We start from the raw sequence: 20,382 nt of genomic DNA, 5'->3' as shown, positions 1-20,382 counted from the left end.
TTTTCTTTCTTTTTCCCAACTTTTCAAAAGTATTTTTATGTTGCAGAGTTTTAAGTTATCAGAAGAGGACAGAGTGTTAATAACCCTGTACAGAACACAAGCTGTGGTCACAGCCAACTGGACTGACATACAGGTTTGTATTGCAATTTATCATTTTTACCTCTGGCCTCAAAGGTCTTTGTAAACCAAACATTGTTCTTCATATCATACATTTTGTACTCCTGCTTTTTATTGTACTTCTTATTGTAATACTTATTGTAGTTCTTATTGTACTTCTTATTGTAGTTCTTATTGTACATTTTATTGTAATACTTATTGTGCTTCTTATTGTAATACTTATTGTGCTTCTTATTGTACTTCTTATTGTAATACTTATTGTACTTCTTATTGTAGTTCTTATTGTACTTCTTATTGTAATACTTATTGTACTTCTTATTGTAGTTCTTATTGTACTTCTTATTGTAATACTTATTGTACTTCTTATTGTAGTTCTTATTGTACTTCTTATTGTAGTTTTTATTGTACTTCTTATTGTAGTTTTTATTGTACTTCTTATTGTACATTTTATTGTAATACTTATTGTGCTTCTTATTGTACTTTTTATTGTACTTCTTATTGTCCTTCTTATTGTAATACTTATTGTGCTTCTTATTGTAGTTTTTATTGTACTTCTTTTTGTACTTCTTATTGTAATACATATTATGCTTTTTATTGTAGTTATTGTACTTTTATGGTGTTTCTTTTTGTAGTTCTTGTTGTAATTCTTATTGTGCTTCTTATTGTAGTTTTTATTGTAGTTCTTATTGTACTTCTTATTGTAATACTTACTGTACTCCTGCTTTGTATTGTGTTTCTTCATGTACTTCTGCTTATTATTGTGTTTCATCATGTACTCCTGCTTCTTGTTGTACTTATTGTAATTCTTATGGTACATTTATTCCTGCTTCATGTACTTTTTTATTGTACCTCTTATTGTACTTCTTATTGTACTCCTGCTTCTTATTGTGTTTCTTCATGTACTCCTGCTTCTTATTGTGTTTCTTCATGTACTCCCACTTCTTATTGTGTTTCTTCATGTACTCCTGCTTCTTATTGTGTTTCTTCATGTACTCCCACTTCTTATTGTGTTTCTTCATGTACTCCTGCTTCTTATTGTGTTTCTTCATGTACTCCCACTTCTTATTGTGTTTCTTCATGTACTCCTGCTTCTTATTGTGCTTCTTATTGTGCCTCTTATAATTCTTATTGTACTTATTGTATTTCTTATTGTGATTCTGACTGTAATTATTATTGTGATTCTGATTGTACTTCTTATTGTGATTCCGATTGTACTTCTTATTGTGATTGCGATTGTACTTCTTATTGTGATTCTGATTGTACTTCCTATTGTGATTCTGATTGTACTTCCTGTTGTGATTCTGATTGTACTTCCTGTTGTGATTCTGATTGTACTTCCTATTGTGATTCTGATTGTACTTCCTGTTGTGATTCCGATTGTACTTCCTGTTGTGATTCTGATTGTACTTCCTATTGTGATTCTGATTGTACTTCTTATTGTGATTGCGATTGTACTTCTTATTGTGATTCTGATTGTACTTCCTATTGTGATTCTGATTGTACTTCCTGTTGTGATTCTGATTGTACTTCCTGTTGTGATTCTGATTGTACTTCCTGTTGTGATTCTGATTGTACTTCCTATTGTGATTCTGATTGTACTTCCTGTTGTGATTCCGATTGTACTTCCTGTTGTGATTCTGATTGTACTTCCTGTTGTGATTCTGAACTTCCTATTGTGATTCTGATTGTACTTCCTATTGTGATTCCGATTGTACTTCTTATTGTGATTCTGATTGTACTTCCTATTGTGATTCTTATTGTACTTCTTATTGTGATTTTTATTGTACATATTATTGTGATTTTTATTGTGATTCTTATTGTACTTATTATTGTGATTTTTATTGTACTTATTATTGTGGTTTTTATTGTGCTTATTGTACTTATTATACTTATTGTGAATCTTCTTTGTACTTTTTATTGTGATTCTTAATTTGGTTATTGTACTTCTTAGGATTCTTGTATTTATTGTACTGCTTCTCTTTCTCCTTTATATTCTTGTGTTCTTTTGTGTATTTCTGCTTTTGTTTGCTTATTTTTGTAGTTCTTGTGTTTTGTTTCTTATTCTTTTGTTTCTACTTCCTTGTGTTTCTATTTTTGTGTTTGTTTTTCTTTTTGTACTTCTTGTGCTTCTTTATTTCTTTTTCATCTTTGTGTACTTCCTGTTTTTTTGTTGCTTTCCTCCTGAACTCATTACTGCTCTGTAGGTTGACACTCAGGACTACTGGGCTCGGAGATGTTCCATCTGAACCCATTATTAACCTATTCATCTGTCAGAACTTACACGTCAAAAGACATAATTGGTGTACTGTGAACATGACACATGGGATTACATACAGTCTGTGCTTGTTATCAACAGGTCACAGAGTCAGATGTACTTGCTGATGCAGGGAAGCAGAAATTGTTCATGAACCTACTGAAGGAAAGTGTCAATTCTGAGCAGTATTTGTCTCTATGCCAGCTGCTTTGCCTCTGGCCGCCTCTTCACTCCATGACAAAAGGGTGAGTTATTTATGTGATGAGGATGAGAACAGTGATGATATGATGATAGTGGTGATGATGATGATGACAACAATGACATTGACAATGGTCCACTTACTATGATGTTGATGATTATGATTTATTGACTGATTGATTGATGCAGAAGATATGATCAGTTATAAATATATGTTGTTCTTGCTTGCTATTTCTATCTTCTATTGATATTCCAGCTGTAAGGCAGAGCATATAAATGTTATAATGGTGTCTGTCCATGCATCCATCTATTTGTCAGTAAGTTAACAATTTAATATCTGTAAAATAACTGGAGTTTTGTACCATCTACAGTTACCAAACTTTGTGAATAGCTTGATTGTTGAGAAAGGAAGAGCCCTATCAGTTTTAGGTCAAAAGGTCACTGTGACAGGTCACAATATCATTAGTTCTTCACTATGTACAGTTAGCCAACATTATGGATGCTTATCATTATGGCTGCATTAATAAATTGGCATTGTTTTTAAAATGTAAGCATGGAAATGTTGAACAGTAACAGTCTATAGTTACAGTATTATATAGACCATATCTGCCACATTCCCAAATTGGGGCTGGGGATTGAGACTCATAAAGTGTTTCAGGGCCTCATAGGGTCAATATGCATAACTAAAAAATGTGACATCATCCAAATGAGAATGAGTTAACTTTTTACATGACCCCGTAGAAAATGATTGGACATTCAGATCTGAATAAAAGAAAGTAACATATTTGTTTTCTTTAAAGCATTTAATACACTTTCAAACAGAAACTAATTGGTAAAATTGGCATTGTGAAACATCATCAAGGTGTCAGAACTGTATCAAATGTAGTTTGGCTACTGAATATGCTTGTTTTTGTAGAAAAAAAAGAAAATGTACATCACATTAGGGACCAACCATTTCATTGAAAGTGAGGAGGATGTTTTCAAACTGTATGCCTTACAGATTATACAGCAGTAAAAAAAAAAAAACATCTGTCTAGTACAGGTGTTATCACAACCTCATTATCAACACAAATCAAATGTGTAAACATGAGCATGTGTGTGTTATTATCTTTCAGTCAATCTATTCGATGGCTAAAATTGTCCTTGAAAGCATTGGTCAATTATTAGTTGGTGTTTTAACAAGATTAAGATAATTAATAATAATAAAGGGAAATAACCTGAATATTCAATGCAGCCTGTTGAATATATTCTAGTTTATCCTAATTCGACATACACTCCAGAATGACTAATGTTGATATAGTGTTTGCAGTAGGTGTAAAGAATTAAATGTTTTCCCCTTGCTGCTGTTCTTCACAAAGTCAAACTCGTCAACCAGAAGTTTTCAAGTTAGTTTTTCTGGGCTTTGTTTGCTTTGCTGATGGCTCAATGTTTCCTGAACCACAGTTATGTTTTAACATTTTTCCCTTAAAAATTTGAATCACACCTTCACACTATTCTGGCTAATCTTGCATATTATTATTGGAGTAAAATCCAACTTCAATGAAACGTTGCCACTGTTAACAAACTTGACAATAATCTTGAATAAAGATGGCTTGTACATTTTCATTCAAGGCAGTGATATGTAATAACTTTTTTCTTCAATACATATCACATTGATTTACCAACTTCAAATGAATTGGTTTGTTCTGCTTGGTGAACTTTACCTGCACAACTTAGTCTAATAGACTCTCCCAAGAGCAGTCTTCAAAGGACTTAGCACAACTCTAGTTATTGTCAGCCAGTTAAGTAATATATAAAATGGTGTTTTTTGTTATACCCATGTGCCTTACCTTTTAATTGCATCTATAACAATTGACTGTATAAACTGCCCCAGAGATAGTTTTACTTGAGCATTAAGCAGGACTCTTTAGCATTATCTACGATATAGGCATTTATTAAGGTGATTGCTTTTGCTTGTACTTTTATGTAAAGATTCCTTTTCTTCTAAACAAACCTGTCAGGGTGTTAGGAATAACAAATTGTGTTTTGAGCATGACACATTGAGTTATGACAGGTATGACTTACCAAACATAGCTTGTAGTGAAATTATGATACCAAGTTTCACATGCATAGTGCTGAGCAAGTTATAATCAAAATTGATGATATAAGATCATCACTGTAGTACTTTATAAACCCTTTTGTCATATTTTAAAACTGATATCTGTTTAATATCATGTTATGAAGTTAGATATGACATGATATAATGCAGTGATAATGCATTATGTTCATGTATAAACTTTGGTTTTAAAAAAATCATTTAAAATGATGTCAGTGTAAACTTCAGGGTTTGTATAGGTGACCATTAAGCATCAAGGCTTCCTAGGGGAGATCCAAAAACTGTAAACCCTCTTGTAGGTGGTCGCTACATGAACAGTGTTTCAGTGAGGTAGAATTAAAGAAGACTTATATACTGTACAGAACCATCTCCTGCTAAAGTGTGACGATATTGAACACAATCCTGCAAGTCTGCTTTTTCAGAATGTGGTGAATATTATGGTATGTATTTCACACCAACCCCTCCACTTTATTGTAGACCACCACAGGAAAATCCCTGGGTATTGGTGTTCAGTGCAATGATTGACACGAGGGACAAAGAGACAGTGGAGAAGATAACACCCACCCTGCAGAAGATCCTTCCTGTTCAGATACTCCCAGCTGAGGTAGCTTAAGCATTTGCCATCTCCTCTTTTGTTGCTCTGCTCCCAATCAGTAGCTGAAAAACAAGCCAACAGAAGCTAGTATATATCACTCCTGTGACTAAAGTTGTAAAAGTTTTGTAATTTTTGCATACCTTTTCTGGCAAGGAGTTCTTTAAGCTTCATGATCTTTCATTGCCCAGGGCCTTTACTAGGGTGATAAAAGTAATAGTAAATCACATAAGATCATTAAGGGTGCCCATCATCTAATAATTTTGATGACTGGTTCATTCTTCTTAGTCAGTAGAGCATCTGTCCTTTCAAGGGAGTAAGGGACTGTTACATGTTTAGGCTCTTTCAACAGGAAAAGAGTGAAGACAATAAGCTTTGTAAAATTTAATAAATAATTTATTTCCATAGAAAAACAAGGTAAAAATGAGAGATAAAAACTTGACGGTTTTCTGAATCAAATCCAAAAATAATCCAAAAATTAAAAAATAGAAGTCCTATTAATAAAAATTCCTAATTTAATCCTGATGAAATCCAAAATGGAAGGTAAAGATGTATGCTGTGGTCAGTGTCATACTGATGTGTCAACAGTTTTATTGAATAACAGAAAATAATATTCCAGTTTTTGAATTCTGTGTAAATTTTGATAACTGTCCTTGCCCAAGAATTAATTAAGAGCACAAATGTTTCCAAGGAAAAATAACCTCTTGAATCCAAATAATTTAAAGAAAATAAAATAATTAGCCCCAAAAACTGGTCACAACATAAAACACCTGGACATCTCTAGTGTTAAGGCAAGTAATGACTATTCTTTTTCAAAACATCAGTAATAAATCTAGCTACGGCACAAAACAGATGCCCCGATTTGGGTCAATCCTCTGGAAAAACCTAACTGATACATGTTATTTGTCACATACTCCAAGTATGGCCTCAATTTCATTTTATGAATCTTGCTATGAAAAAGAATAAAAAATAAAAAAGATTTTAAAAAATTGTTTACTTCAACTCTTACTGATTCTGACTCAAGGTCAAGAACTATGTCAGCATTAGATACAAAGTTTCTATTATTAGTTGTTTACAAAAAACAGTCTGGTCAAATTGAATTGAACTGAATTTCTGGAAAATGTCAAATCCAAAGTTACATTACAATAGCATGTAATGGAATAATTAATTTAAAACAAACAATTAAATTAAATCAAATATAAATAAAATCAAATATACATAACAGGACTATATTTACATTCTTCCTTAATCCCTTCAAGGGACTTTATATTTACATTCTTCCTTAATCCCTTCAAGGGACTTTATATTTACATTCTTCCTTAATCCCTTCAAGGGACTTTATATTTACATTTTTCCTTAATCCCTTCAAGGGACTGTATATTTACATTCTTCCTTAATCCCTTCAAGGGACTGTATATTTACGTTCTTCTTTAATCCCTTCAAAGGATATGTAATTATACATATTTTCATTCTTCCTTATGTTACCCACACATGATACCTTAAGAGAACTACTACTACCTTGCAAATCAGGCCCTCCCAGGTAAAAAAAAATACTTTAGCTAAAAAGCTAAAATTTTTCTGCCCATTTATGTGGCGATCGGACAGAGTGATCTCCCCTTGGTACAGGTATTGGTGCCAAATCCCAAGAATATCTCAGTTACTACTTCTGCTCGTGCCAAGAAGCATGCTCTTCTGAGAGACTTTGCAAAAGCCAGATTATACTTGGAAGATATACCATTACAAGTTGTTGTTGGAGGTTTTTCACTTCTAAAGAAAGTATACTCCATTTATATTTCCAACTTTTTCTCTTCCTATGCCAAGTTTTGCCTCTTCAGTTTTCAAATACTTTCGCATCATAACCTATTTAGGTACAAACAGTGGTAGCCTATGCGACTTTACAGTAAGTATGGGCGAAAATTATTTTTATGTACATGCAAGTTTCTAATGCTGATAGAAAACTCATTTATGTAATTCTACTATGAATGGGTACATAAAGGTGAATTTTCTATATTAAGGTATTCTTAACATCCGGGCACCAAGCTTCAATGAACCTTGACACTTCCTTGCATTATTAGCTCATCTGCCATGAGTAAGTTCCAGGGATGAGTGCATCTGATTACATGCAAGGGCTGTGAGATGGAGAGCAGCAACAAGCAGTTACAGTCTCTCATATCAGAATTATGAACTGATACATGGATCAAACATGCCAGCCATTACACTTTTGGCGTAATCATAATGCTTTTTTTCACCAAATTATGTTTTCTGCTAGACTGTATATGGATTACACTTTTTTATGACATTAAAAAAAAGTAAAAATAAAGCAATAAAAAGTTGTTTTTGTCATTTTTATTATCATCTCTATAATTCCACTCATATAAAGTTGAGAATATTCTTAAAAAGATTACTGCCATGTAAGAATATCATAAGAGTACTTTCCTTATTTTATAGCAACTGTATATGACCCATTTCCAAGAAAACAGATGGGTTTCTTCAAAAGTGAACTGTGCCGAACAGATTTATTTATTGATAAGTTAGTTAGTGAACCAGTATACATTTTAAAGAAAATGGTGCCAGATATAAGTGAAACATTTTACCGCATGAGTTGTAGATGTTATATTATGGAGCAAATGGATCGTTTCAAACTTAAAAACATGTCAGAACAGAAAAATTGACAAAAAAACACCACTTTACAAACTTTAAATGAAGAATATAAGAGTAATGTAATACACCACTCGGAGTATCTGATCATGATCATTGCAGAATTCCAGTTCAAGGTCATTCAGCAAAAGTTGCACATGTAGATTAGTTGAAGTGAGTACTGAATATAAATAATTTTTCAGCATATTTTAAGTTTGTATTTTGGTTCTAATCCATACGGATTTTCCTTTGTGGCAAGAATTTTGACCAGCTGCAGAACCAGGTTTTAATAAAAGTGTCTTTTTCATACATGCTGTATTTCTGGCATGTAACAAGTAAATTACACTTTTTGTACCCAAAGTATGCTTTTTTGCCACTTACAATAGCAATAATTTATGCTTATACCCCTAGGGGGGATGGCATGTATGCATCATGCCAGCCAAGATGGCCATGTTCCTTCATGATCAGACTTGGCCATATAACTGATTGCAATGGGCCTTGATCACTATCAATCATATAGTATCAGCCACCAGAAAACAGACCTGTCCAGTTCCACACTTCACATAGAACTGCCAGGCTCTTCATGAGTATGATGTCCAGTTTAGTGCTAAGTTTCGCTAATTACAGCAGTAGACATCTTAGTTCTTGGTTGCTGTATTGGGTTCTCATAACAATGAATAATGTGGTCCAAGTGGTGACTGAACCTTGACAATTGGACTGTCTCTATCAGCAACCATTCAAGGTTGCATCATGAAGGCACATTGGACTTGCATGAGCGATACCTCTGCACACACATCCTTTGGCAATCATTATCACTATGGATACAGAAACAGAGGACTGGGACAGCAAATCTCCTTCCTTTTCAGACTGACATAGGAATATGGCCCTCTAAGGATCATTATTTATATGTCAGCATCATCAAATAATGCCGTTTTTGAAAAGATGTCATTGGTGACTGGCAAACCAACATTAGTAACAAGGTGGAATGTCATTGTCACACCAATCCTGGGACCAAGGACCGAGCTAATTGCTGCTTCCTATACACTGGAATGGCCAAATTTATACAGATCTTATCACCATGGAATCTGAATGTGATACAGGAACCAAAATATCCAAGTGTCTCTTCATCCTGATTACTGAAATTGGAAATACAGGACCAACCTGGTCAGTAGGAGAAAGCAATGGAATATAATCTCATTGGTTCACACCAGAGTACTTTATTCCAATGTAGACATTCATACCACAATAGCTAACTTAATAGGTTTTTTGATGAGAAACAGTTACCATCCATCACAGTTAAACTTACCATTTCACCATCACTAGCACACTGACATCATAGAACAGAGGATATCATATGAAACAAAGACCTGCCTGATCTTCTATTTGTTCGGATTTCACATGGCCAATGGCACTAGACCCATGCCCAAGTGGACTTTACATGGGGATTAACCTGGCTGAACAAGAAACCATTTGAACTGCTCTCAAGAACTTAATTAGTTCACCTATCATACAAGTCCTGCCTCCTCAATACTTTGGCAGTCAGCATGCAAAACCAGCAATACATTTCTTGGTGGACACCTTTCATACAAGACCTGCAAGAATGATAGCAAGCAGACTCAACGTAATACATGCCTTATCAGTGGACCCAAATGACATGCATTTCCGACAAGACCGGTCAGTTCCCTTGTGAGTGTACCCTCTTTCATTGCCAAGAACAGGTTCCAGTCCATGGGTAACCAGACTTTTGTGGTGAAATCCCTGTCTACGCTGGACACTTCAGCTCCAGACTACCTACATGATCCAGTATGAGCTTTGAAATGGCATTTTAAAATATCAGAAACCATTGAGTCAAGGGAGATCACTCTTTTTACCTCACAAAAAGGACTGATGATATAACCACACAGACCCTTTTATTCTGGATTAAGTGGATTATTTGCTCTGCATGTCAAAAATAACCAGTTCAATGAAATTATTATGCATTTTGGCTCACAAGGTTCAAGCAGTTGCCAAAAGTATAGCCCTTGACCATAACTGTTCTCTGACATTATCCATGCCACGAGTTGAAGATTGGAGTCCACATTCTCCAGGGTCTTTTTACGTCTGAGATCTCTTATCAAAAATGGCTTAACTTGATCTGGTAGGACCTATAGCTGTGGTGCAGGTCCTTTGACAGCTTCATAAGATGCAGCTTCATGACTTATGCTGGATTTGTGGAAGAGAAAATTGTTCCTTTATGAAGCTGTTCCCTGACAGATTAAGTCATTTCTAGTCGGGATATCTAAACACTGCCTCACTTACCCTAGGGGACTGGAGATGATCTCTCCAGAGTAAGAGGATGTAACCCCCTCCACCTCTTACCTATTCTTGTAAAGTATTATGATTGGGTAACATATTTAAAGAAGAAACCAACTTTTTCTGCTCAAATATGTATCATCAGGAATACTTACCCAAGCATAATATACTTTCTGGTCTATTAGTAACTGAGATATTCTTTGGATTTGGCACAAATACCTGTACCAAGTTTTTAACTTTGGATGGCTGGCTTTGTGAGGTGGTACTTTTTCTCTTAAGGTATTATGAGTGGGTAAGTATTCTCAAAGAAGTATAGTTTATAAGAAAACATTGGTTTCTTATCAACAAAGCATCCTATATGAAAAAGTTAGCATCAATGCAAATGTTTTCTAGACATGATGTAACTTGGATTAGTGTTTACATGCCTACAAATATTCTCTCCTTTATACATGTATTTGGATTCCTTGTGCATATCAGAACTGTAGGATAAAACTGGTCTGTGTTTTAGTCTGTTGATCGTTTTAGCTATAGCTGACAAAATACTGAAGAGAAAAAAATCCACAAAATTCATCTAATTAATGAAATATATATGAATGTTATACTTTTACAGTGTTTGAGTTGTGAGAAAATTGATTGGAATATTAGATGGGTTACACAAAAATCCTTAAGTCTAATGAATAATTTTGTAAATTTCAGTGTGTTAAGATTGTGTACTCTTCCATGCTAAGTGAGGGCTACATTTTAGAGGGTGTCAAGTTCTGTCTGGTTTCAGGACACCAAGAGTTGTTTGAAAATGCCATGCAACAACTTAGACAACACGCTGAGGTAATACATCATTATCCAATTACTAAACTTCACAAAAATTAAATATTACTAACATTATAAAAATATTCTGAACATTAAAGATAGTAAATGTTGTTACTTATTTCTTCTACTTTATTTAATGCTAACTTGCATATCACTTACCTAAGTGCTCAGACATTGGTGCTTTGTGGTCTTTGAAGTGGAGGGAACCAGAGAACCCAGATTAAATGATTGACCTATAAGTAACACATACTCATGCAGGACTAAAGAAGTTCAAAAGTGCTATCCAGGCTCTGCTTATGCCCAGATTTGAAGTGCTATCCAGGCTCTTCTTATGCCCAGATTTGAAGTGCTATCCAGGCTCTACTTATGCCCAGATTTGAAGTGCTACCCAGGCTCTGCTTATGCCCAGATTTGAAGTGCTATCCAGGCTCTGCTTATGCCCAGATTTGAAGAGCTATCCAGGCTCTGCTTATGCCCAGATTTGAAGAGCTATCCAGGCTCTACTTATGCCTAGAATTTCTATATTTAGTACAAAAGTATTGATTTATATTATCAATAAATCTGTCATTCTGGACAAAAGCAACTGGCAAGATTGTTACCTCCACAAGATAATTCATGTCTGAAAAAATATTAGCTGAAGCATAGTAAAAGCATATAAATATAATGTGACATCAACTGTTTCTGTAGAGATTTACAGGATTTTTCCCAATCAAATCTGTAAAGTGTATTTATAAGTTCTAGAGGGAGCAAAAAGTACAGTGAATTTGGTGTTTATTCTGGGTGCTATGTTTTGTGAATTTTGTGGTTGCTGTAAGCCATACATTTAAAGATGCAATAGATGCTATTTATACATGTGATTCTGCTAGCAGTAGGACCATTTTAAAGGCCATCTACCAAACATACAGTTTTATTGTTGAAATATACTACTTCTGAAAAATAAAACATTTTACAGAAAAATAAAATGTTTCACATGTTTTATCCTCACATTAGAGAAACCAGTGGGAACCAGTCTACCGTTGATCAGAAATGTTATAGCACAATGAACAGTGCAAAGATGTTTGGCTGAGTAATTGGATTAAAAAGGCTTAAATGTATACATAACAAGCTGTTAATTGATTACCTTATTGTTGTAACATGGAGAATTTAAGACCAAATGTGAAATAGTTTATTATGTGTTATAAATAATAAAGGGATCAGAGGTGGTCTGTAATGGCTTTTGAGTCTTTGGAAGAAAATTTGCTGATCGTTGAGAAAGTTGAGATAAAAAAGAGAAGCTGACACAAAAATTTATTTTGGCAGAAACACTTGAGAAAGTGTTTTGATTTTTTTATTGTTTAATTGTAATTGCGTTGTTTGTAATGCTTTAGAGGACTATGTCATGGCAACTCGTATATTTTTTAATTTGATTCATGTCAAACTGCTGAAACATGTGCTTTCTCCCAATGCTAACAAGAAAACACTGGCTTTGATTTATGAGGCTCAGAAATACATCTAAGTCCAACTCAGGAATTTCCTCTTTGGAGTGACCTTATCTTGGATGAATATTGGAGAGCAGCCACAGGAAAAATGAAGTTTAAACTTCTTTGCAAGCTGAGCATGGTTATTTGTCATTGCCACATTCTAATGCTGATTTAGACAGCATTCTCAATTTTTCACAAAATGCAAAATCATTCCAGAAAACTTCTGAGAACTTGCTAAGTGTGAAACTTAATCCCAGTGAATGTCATCGGTGAATGAACAATTCTTTATTTTTCATTTATTTGACAATACACTGACTTATATTAATTAGTTATTAATATTATTATTATAATATTATCCACAAGAAACTGATTCATGTCCAAAACTTGCTACTTTATTATACTTATGAGAGAATACATATTATGGAAAGTATGCACTCTTTCTTCAGTCCCCTCAAAGTACATAAATTTACATCCATAATAAATCTGCTGGTTTCGAAGCCAACTGATCAAAATTTGTAAATCTCATGGTTTGATGTCCTGGTGCTCTCACATTTTGAATTTTTTTCTGAGAATCAGTACAGTAGAATAATCATTCAGTTAAATGCTGCACAAGACCTGCCATGAGCTTAAGATTTGTAAAACTCTAGCAGAAAACAAAATCAAAGTCATCTATAAAGGAGGCCTTCTTTGCTTACCATGATAAGATGGAGCCCAATCCCAAATGCTTCTATAACCCATTTGTTTGTACCCCCCTACCTATTTAAATAATGGAAACCTTTAATGTGACAAAAAGTGCAAGGAACTTAGTCAATTCATTCATTGATTTATAGTTTCTAACCTGACTCTGAGTAGAGTGTCCCTAACACCGGTCATCTTATGCACATTTCATGCTTAACAGAAGTTTTCAGTGTAATAGACGGACATGCTCGGATCCATTTCCAGTTTCTGGATAAGTCCATTTTCAGCAAAGGGGTGCATCACGACTACAGATGTACATACATAAGTCGTCTGCTTCCGATATTTACAATGTCGAATCAAGCAAAGGAAAATAATGACAACTACAAATTTGCTCTTCATGTGGATTTAACAAGCAGTTTAATTTCTTTGTTCATATATGCAGAGATATAATTCCAAACTCTCAACGTTATGTAATTTACGCAATTATTCAGCAGTTGCCAAACAGGATGAACTATGTCATGATGTTTTCTGATAGAAATAAACTAGCCTATAGTGTACGCAATATGGTGCCGTGTTAGTATGGAAAGTCCGTTAAGCATGAAATGGTGCAGGGGATGCCAGCATTAGTGCCATACTGGTCACAGTCAGGTTAGAAATTATAAATCAGTGATTCAATTGACTTAGTTCTGTGCACATTTTATCACATTAAACTTTCTCGTTTTTGAAATCGGTAGGGGGGTACAAACAAATGGGGATGTAGAGTCAGATGATAGACACTTGAAAGATTATTCAATAATGTTCCTATTTTTTTTCTTCAGATTTATGAAGATGAAGATTTGTTCAATCTTGTACTAAAGAACAAATTAGTGCCACCACTAGTAGACACTGGATATTACCCAAACTTAGTCAAGCATGTATTAGCCAATCAGGATCCAGCTGGGTCACCTGACTACCTGTCAGCAGAAGCAGTAGCCAATCAGCTGCTTGGGGCGGGGTTGGAAGCTGAAGCAGGTAGTCTGCTTCTCCAGACTAGATCAACTCACTCAATGTTGCAGACCTTTGGCAGTGCCCTTGGGGCATTAGGAAAATGGTTTAAATGATGTACATTTAGATTAAGACTTTTGTGATTCAAGAGTTTAAAAAAAAAATTATGTATACATATTTACATGACTGGATTGCCAAGGTTTAACATATAGTGAAGCCAGACTACAAATGATACCAAGGGAAAAAATGTGTTCTGTCAAGAAAGGTATTGTTGTGTAGAGGCCAAGTACTAAATTGGAATTTTAAAAAGAGTTCATAAATGCTATTGTCTGCAATAATACTACTGTACTTAATTTTTTTTTTATGGTAACAGTTTTAATACATTATTCTCCTCTGAGGACCTCAGGATGAACAAACTATTGTGAATACAAAAATATATTTATAAAGCATGGTTAAATACATCAGGTATAAAAGCACATGGTATATGGCATGAGTATTTCAATATCTGAATGGAAAACTGACAATAGCACCACTGTAAACAAATGAGTTTTTAAAAGTCTTTGTTTTTGGCATTGGTGTTTTGCAATGATCATTTGTAATTTATTTCAGTTTAGGTCACTTTATTTTTGTCTTTGAACAATAATATAGACTTGTAGTTTTCAAATATCAACCATTTCAATTCAATTCAAATTTAGGTGTATTAAATAGTGAATTTAGAATAATTTTTATCCTTTTTTGAAGCTGTTGGATCCTTTCACTGTTACTATCAGTTGTGTTTCCTCAAATTGGGCAGCAGTAGTCCAAAAGAGGAAGAATACATTTTAAAATAACTTCCAATAATTGGATGGTTGAAAACTTTATCCTCTTTAAAAGATACATTCTTGATCATACTACAGAACAAACCGGTTCACTTAGTTACACCAGACTATACTCATTAACATGAACCCCAAAGTTTTTCTTTGTCAACATTTTCAGTTGTATTATCTTTTTGGATTTGTTAATTGCTAATCATTCCCCAGTTCCAAGTAAAATTGCCCGGGATTTTGTTGGATTATATCTGCTTAAGCTTGACCGAAATCTTCACGCAATTTTTCGTTCAAAGTTTTAATATTAGAATCAAACTTTGCAATGTAGTGTCATCGGCATATAATTATGTTTTTGAATGTTGTACTCATTTAGGAATAATGTGAATTATGAATATTAGGGGCTGCAAAATAGATCCCTTTAGAAGTTCAACAGCCCCAAAATAGATTCCTTAGGAATTCCTATGTTGAGGGACATCAGCTATAATTTAATGTTACCAATAACAACTTGTTGATTTCTGTCTGGGAGGTATAACTTAACTAATGATAGGGACAAGTGAGAACATCTGTACTTGTAAAGTTTTCATGGAAGTATTTTGTGGCTAACTAAATGAAAAGCATTCTTAAAATCGAGGTATTTAGTTGCAACAAAGTCTCCATTGTCCATAGCAAGCACCCATTCATTGAGTTTTGTTAGTGCAAGTGGATGGTTTTTGTTCCATCTAAATTGAGACAGGAAGGGGTCAGTTAAATGGTATTTTAAAAGGTAATCATATAAATGTTTGGAAACTTGCCTTTGAAATAGTTTTTGTATGGTTTGCAGAAGTGATATTGCAGGCCAAAACTTGAACATAAATTTCTATGTAGCCAGAAGGACTGGTAGATTGACAAAATTCCTAGTCTTGGAATTGAAATTATGAAAAATATTAGTTCAAATGGAAAGTTACTAGCTTCAGGCTAATTTTTAGCCCTGTTAATGTTCTGTATTTGATTTTTATTCAGCTTTATATTAGCTGCCTTCAGGTGAGATGGGAAAATTTCCTTGGTAATACTTTGATTATTTATAGATCTAGAAATAATATCAGCATATATATATATTTATGATGAATGAACTACTCTGGTTGATTTCTTAGAATTTAATTTAACAGTTCACTTTATACATCTACCTATGACATAAATGGAACTTTACATTTTCTGGAATTTTTGAAAGAATAAAATCTTGTACCTTATTATTATTTACATTAGTTTTGGATAAATTGCTGGATTGCATCTTTGATGGATGACTAAGAAAATCCTGCAAAAATTGAAAATTGTGTGCACACTTTTGTTTTTTCTGTATCAACATAATCAGATTAAAAAATCAGGATTGGGTGAAGATTTTTCCTGAATCGTGTAGAATTTACCTGTACAGGGTTGCTATTGTTGACTACGTTTCGGTTGAAGAGCAATGGTAGCCATGGAATGCCAAATCTGTTTGACCTACCAGTTAAGTTTCTTAATGATATGAATCTGACTAACCACATTAGGCTGAATGTGATTAGATTAATGCTGTTTAACAAAATTGCACCCTTAGTTCGACTTCTGTATTTCTCATATAAATTACTTTTCAAAGAATTAAAATGGCAGTGATCAGAATTTGAAGAAAAAACCCCACTAAATGTGCCAGGAATTTTACTCTGTAGGAAAAAATGCATCAGAGTAAATATACTGAGAAAGAAAAAAAAACATTTAGACTCTAATCTGTGCAACAGTGTCAGTATGGGCTGCCATTTAAACTTTTATATTTGCTACAGTGATAGTATGGGCTGCCATTTAGACTATTTTGGGCAGCAGGATCAGTAAGGACTGCCAACTATGAGATATTCCTGGTTAGAGCTCACTGGCAAGCATATAAAAATAAGTGTAAAACAGAAGGTAAACAAAGAAACATGGATTTTCCATTTAGTATTTTAACACTAGCTAAATAATGAGATACATGATAACACTCTTCTTTTGCTTTCATTTTTAATTACATCTTGTATGACCTATTGAAAGGCTCCAACTATGACCATGACTTTTTTTCCAGATTGGCCCCATTATTTTAACTTTTTGTGGGGTGACAGTGCCTGAATTTGCTAAATTTTGAATGCAACTGATATTGTAAATTCTAGTTGTTACATCAATGAACTGCTCAGTGGACATGTTAACAATTTCATGCATATCATCGCTTGTTATTATTAATCAATTGTTAGCTAATTGGTAATTTTGCTCCATTTATTTGGAGAAAATTCCTTGAGAATTTTCCTCATATTATTTAGACTTTGCATTTCAGCCAACGTTTTATCATAATTTCTTTTAGCAGACTTGATCAATGCAGTACATGTTACACCAGTTTGTAGTGGTGCCAATCCTTGAACCACAAAGGTTTCTTTTTAATGGATCTAAAACAGGCTTCATAATAGTGTCCAAGATTCAAGTGCTTCAAAAGAAGTTGGATTTTGCTAAATTAGATGAAAAATGGTCAATATTGAATTGTTTGAAAGATGTGCAAGAGATCACATTTATCCTTACTCTTTACTTTATATGCAATACAAACAGGATAATGGCTACTTACTTTTATCAAAAGTTTTTTTGTCTTTCCATTTGATTTCATATCCCTCCATACTCAGCCTATTACTTTGTACATCTGTATATGATTAGGTAGGTTTACTTTATGGAGATGTTGGTCAAGACAGGTTACAGTATCTCATTTTTTTGTTGTTGTGTTAATATGATTTTACTTGAGTAACATACATATTTTATGAGACATGGTTCAGCTGAGAAAAGTATGGAGAGGATGCATCCTTGTGCAATAAATGGACTATTTTGTTTCTTGCCCAAGTTTATTTTTTGTACTTTTAAGGACAATTTTTGGTTATCCTGTCAGCTTTTGTAAATCCTCCTTCTATGCGACATCTTAAGAGCTGTATTTCTGTAGAAAAAGATTGATCAGCTGATTGTTGTGTGCTTACTGGCACATACAAATATGAAAGGATATATTATGCAGAGGAATTTGGAGTGGAGTTTCCTTTCCAAAGACACACTACAGCAGCTGACCCCATCTGGTCTGGACAGGATTTTAACCTGCACCCATCATGAGTTGAGCATGTTATCCAGTGTCATCACGGTTAAAAACTTTAAAATAAAATAATAATCTGAATAAAGCCTATTTTCTTTGTAATGTTTAACAACCTTTCCCAGAATTACTATCTCCAAATCCAGCTGGATTGTGCAGTATGGTTCAGTTTTGATTTTTGTCAGCCTTGAAACATATTATGCATCCAAAAGGCCAAAGTCATTGATCCAAGGTTCGTAGCAGCAGCAAGGCATAAAATTTGATGGCTCATTCGATATTCTTAATGGCATTATAGCAATTTTTAAAGTTCCCCTACCTGCACAAAAATTACTAAATTCTATTATCTTGTTGTATTCACTGTCAAGTCTCTGCGAATTTTATCATGCATTATGGATAACAAGCTATCCCCGATTTTATGCAACTCCAGAAACAAAACAACTCTTGTTGACATGGTCGGCAGAGTGGGGACAAAGTATTAATAATTACTGCCTGGTTCTATGATTTTTTCTTGTTTGTTTTAAAATGTATGACCAAAAAATTATAGCATAATGATGGTCTGGGATTCAAATCTTGTATAGTAAACTGGTTTGATGTATACTGTAAATTTTAAATCAACCACTTTCGATTAAAATTATGCTCATAATCAGCTACATGTTGACAATTTATGCAGCTAAAAAAATAAAAATGCAGATATCTGATATAAGATTTCTGCTTAACTCGAATTATTTCTTGATTCCCATGGATTCTCTCACTGCCTTTTCTATGATTTGCTGTTTATCACCTTCAGCATCTCACTTTATAGCAATTTGCCTTGCCACCTCACACTAAATGTCTTCTTGTCAAAGTGCGTCTTTTCAAAAATATGCTTCATTTTTGGCAATCCAAAAATATTTTTAATTTTAAAGACACTTGTTTTAAAAGCATGTCTTACTGTCAGCAGTAGTGTGAAAACTTAAGCCTCCTCTATATATTGGAAGCCATCATTTAATACCAACTGTACTATTCCAAATATTGCTTCTTGCTTGAAATTTCTATACATACATTTATATTTATGTAACAGAACTTTACCATAACACTTTTAAGCATCTTTAAAAACCAATCCAAGTAAGCTTTATCTTTGGCAATCCAAAAATATTCTAGTTTGGAAAGCAACTGGTTTTGGAAATGTGTCTGACTCGCCAATGTCATCAGTAACATACGCTGTATCAGAAGCTATCATTTAACAATACCAATTGTACTAATCCAAATACTGCTTCTTGCTTGAAATTGCTGCATTTACATTTAGATTCGCATGACACACATATACTTTAAAGAAAACAATCCATGGCAGATTTTTAAGGCCTTAGGTTAACATCAAGGTTAAATTTTGAGGCCAATTTAAGGTTTTTAGGCTAACAGATAAATTTAAGGCTTTTTGAGGTTGACCAAGAACCCTGTTGAGACCTATTTGTAAGTAATCTTCATAGTCAACCATGCCCCTGCTATAGCCTGCACAAATTACTACAAAACACGGGGTGTATAAAGTACCATTCAAAGTACTCTTGTTTTAGACAGGACAATCACATGCCATTTATGATGAATAGCATCTCAATAAGTTGTACAAGAATATGCAGAAGTAATAAGGTACCAAGTAAATATGCAGAAGTAATAAGATACCCTGCAAGTAAATAGGCTATCATTCAGCTTTACACTAAGCAATTTCAGAGCCTTTCTCTTGTCTTTTCTTAGTATGGATTGCCATCATTTCTGATATTTTATTGAAGGGACCCCTAGTACAGTTTTTCTTTGCAAATTAAACATCTGAATGGGCCTCAAGGATAGAAATATACATTGCATAGTAGCACATGGCAACTTTACATTCACACTGAGCAACAGCTATTTACACTATTGTTTGTTAGGACTGTTCCATTAAAACATACCTGGGATGAAATCAAAGTACCCTGACATATTTTTTAAAAACTGCCTTCCCTGGGTACCATGTATGTTTATATGGAACAGTCCTAAGAGGTATGGCTACCGATCTTTTTTTCCCCTCAGGATGCTGCATGTAATCACCATAACTCAAGAATCATGGAACATACTCTGATGGTTTTTGAAAATGATCTTGTTGAAATGCATGTGCCTTTTATCAGTTAGGACTCTTCAACCCCATTTTGGAGGATTATGTAAACTTGAAATGTTGGTAATCAACACAGCTCAGGTATTTGATTATTCTATTAGAACTAGATGTGCCTTTTATGGATCATGTCTCGACATCATTTAGCCCCTGTTGTTTTTACAAAGTTCCTTTGTTTATAGCGCTGATGAGCAAACTAGCTAAGCAGGGTCCATTTTGATGCAACAGTCACTGCCAGCTTTAGTTGAATTACAT

General features: G+C 34.0%; 1 protein-coding gene across 2 annotated transcripts in view; it reads left to right on the top strand.

Annotated features, from left to right (window-relative positions):
• Window positions 1-20,382, top strand: part of LOC149801591 (NBAS subunit of NRZ tethering complex-like) — a 249,282-nt gene that overhangs the window by 207,789 nt on the left and 21,111 nt on the right. Inside the window, exons 55-59 of one of the 2 annotated variants that reach the window (XM_089955838.1) lie at window positions 47-133; window positions 2,474-2,616; window positions 5,142-5,268; window positions 10,882-11,010; window positions 13,949-18,733. In XM_089955838.1, the coding sequence (XP_089811964.1) occupies window positions 47-133; window positions 2,474-2,616; window positions 5,142-5,268; window positions 10,882-11,010; window positions 13,949-14,230 (768 nt within the window). In that variant the 3' untranslated portion in view covers window positions 14,231-18,733. Of the gene's footprint in view, window positions 1-46; window positions 134-2,473; window positions 2,617-5,141; window positions 5,269-10,881; window positions 11,011-13,948; window positions 18,734-20,382 lie in introns of those variants that run through there. The other variant, XM_089955839.1, reaches the window with a different exon arrangement.

This window comes from Sinohyriopsis cumingii, chromosome 4, assembly GCF_028554795.1.
Source record: "Sinohyriopsis cumingii isolate HCF-2022 chromosome 4, ASM2855479v2, whole genome shotgun sequence".
Lineage (NCBI taxonomy): Eukaryota > Metazoa > Mollusca > Bivalvia > Unionida > Unionidae > Sinohyriopsis > Sinohyriopsis cumingii.
Note: the sequence above shows the minus strand (reverse complement) of the source record. Positions and strands in the feature narration are given on the sequence as shown.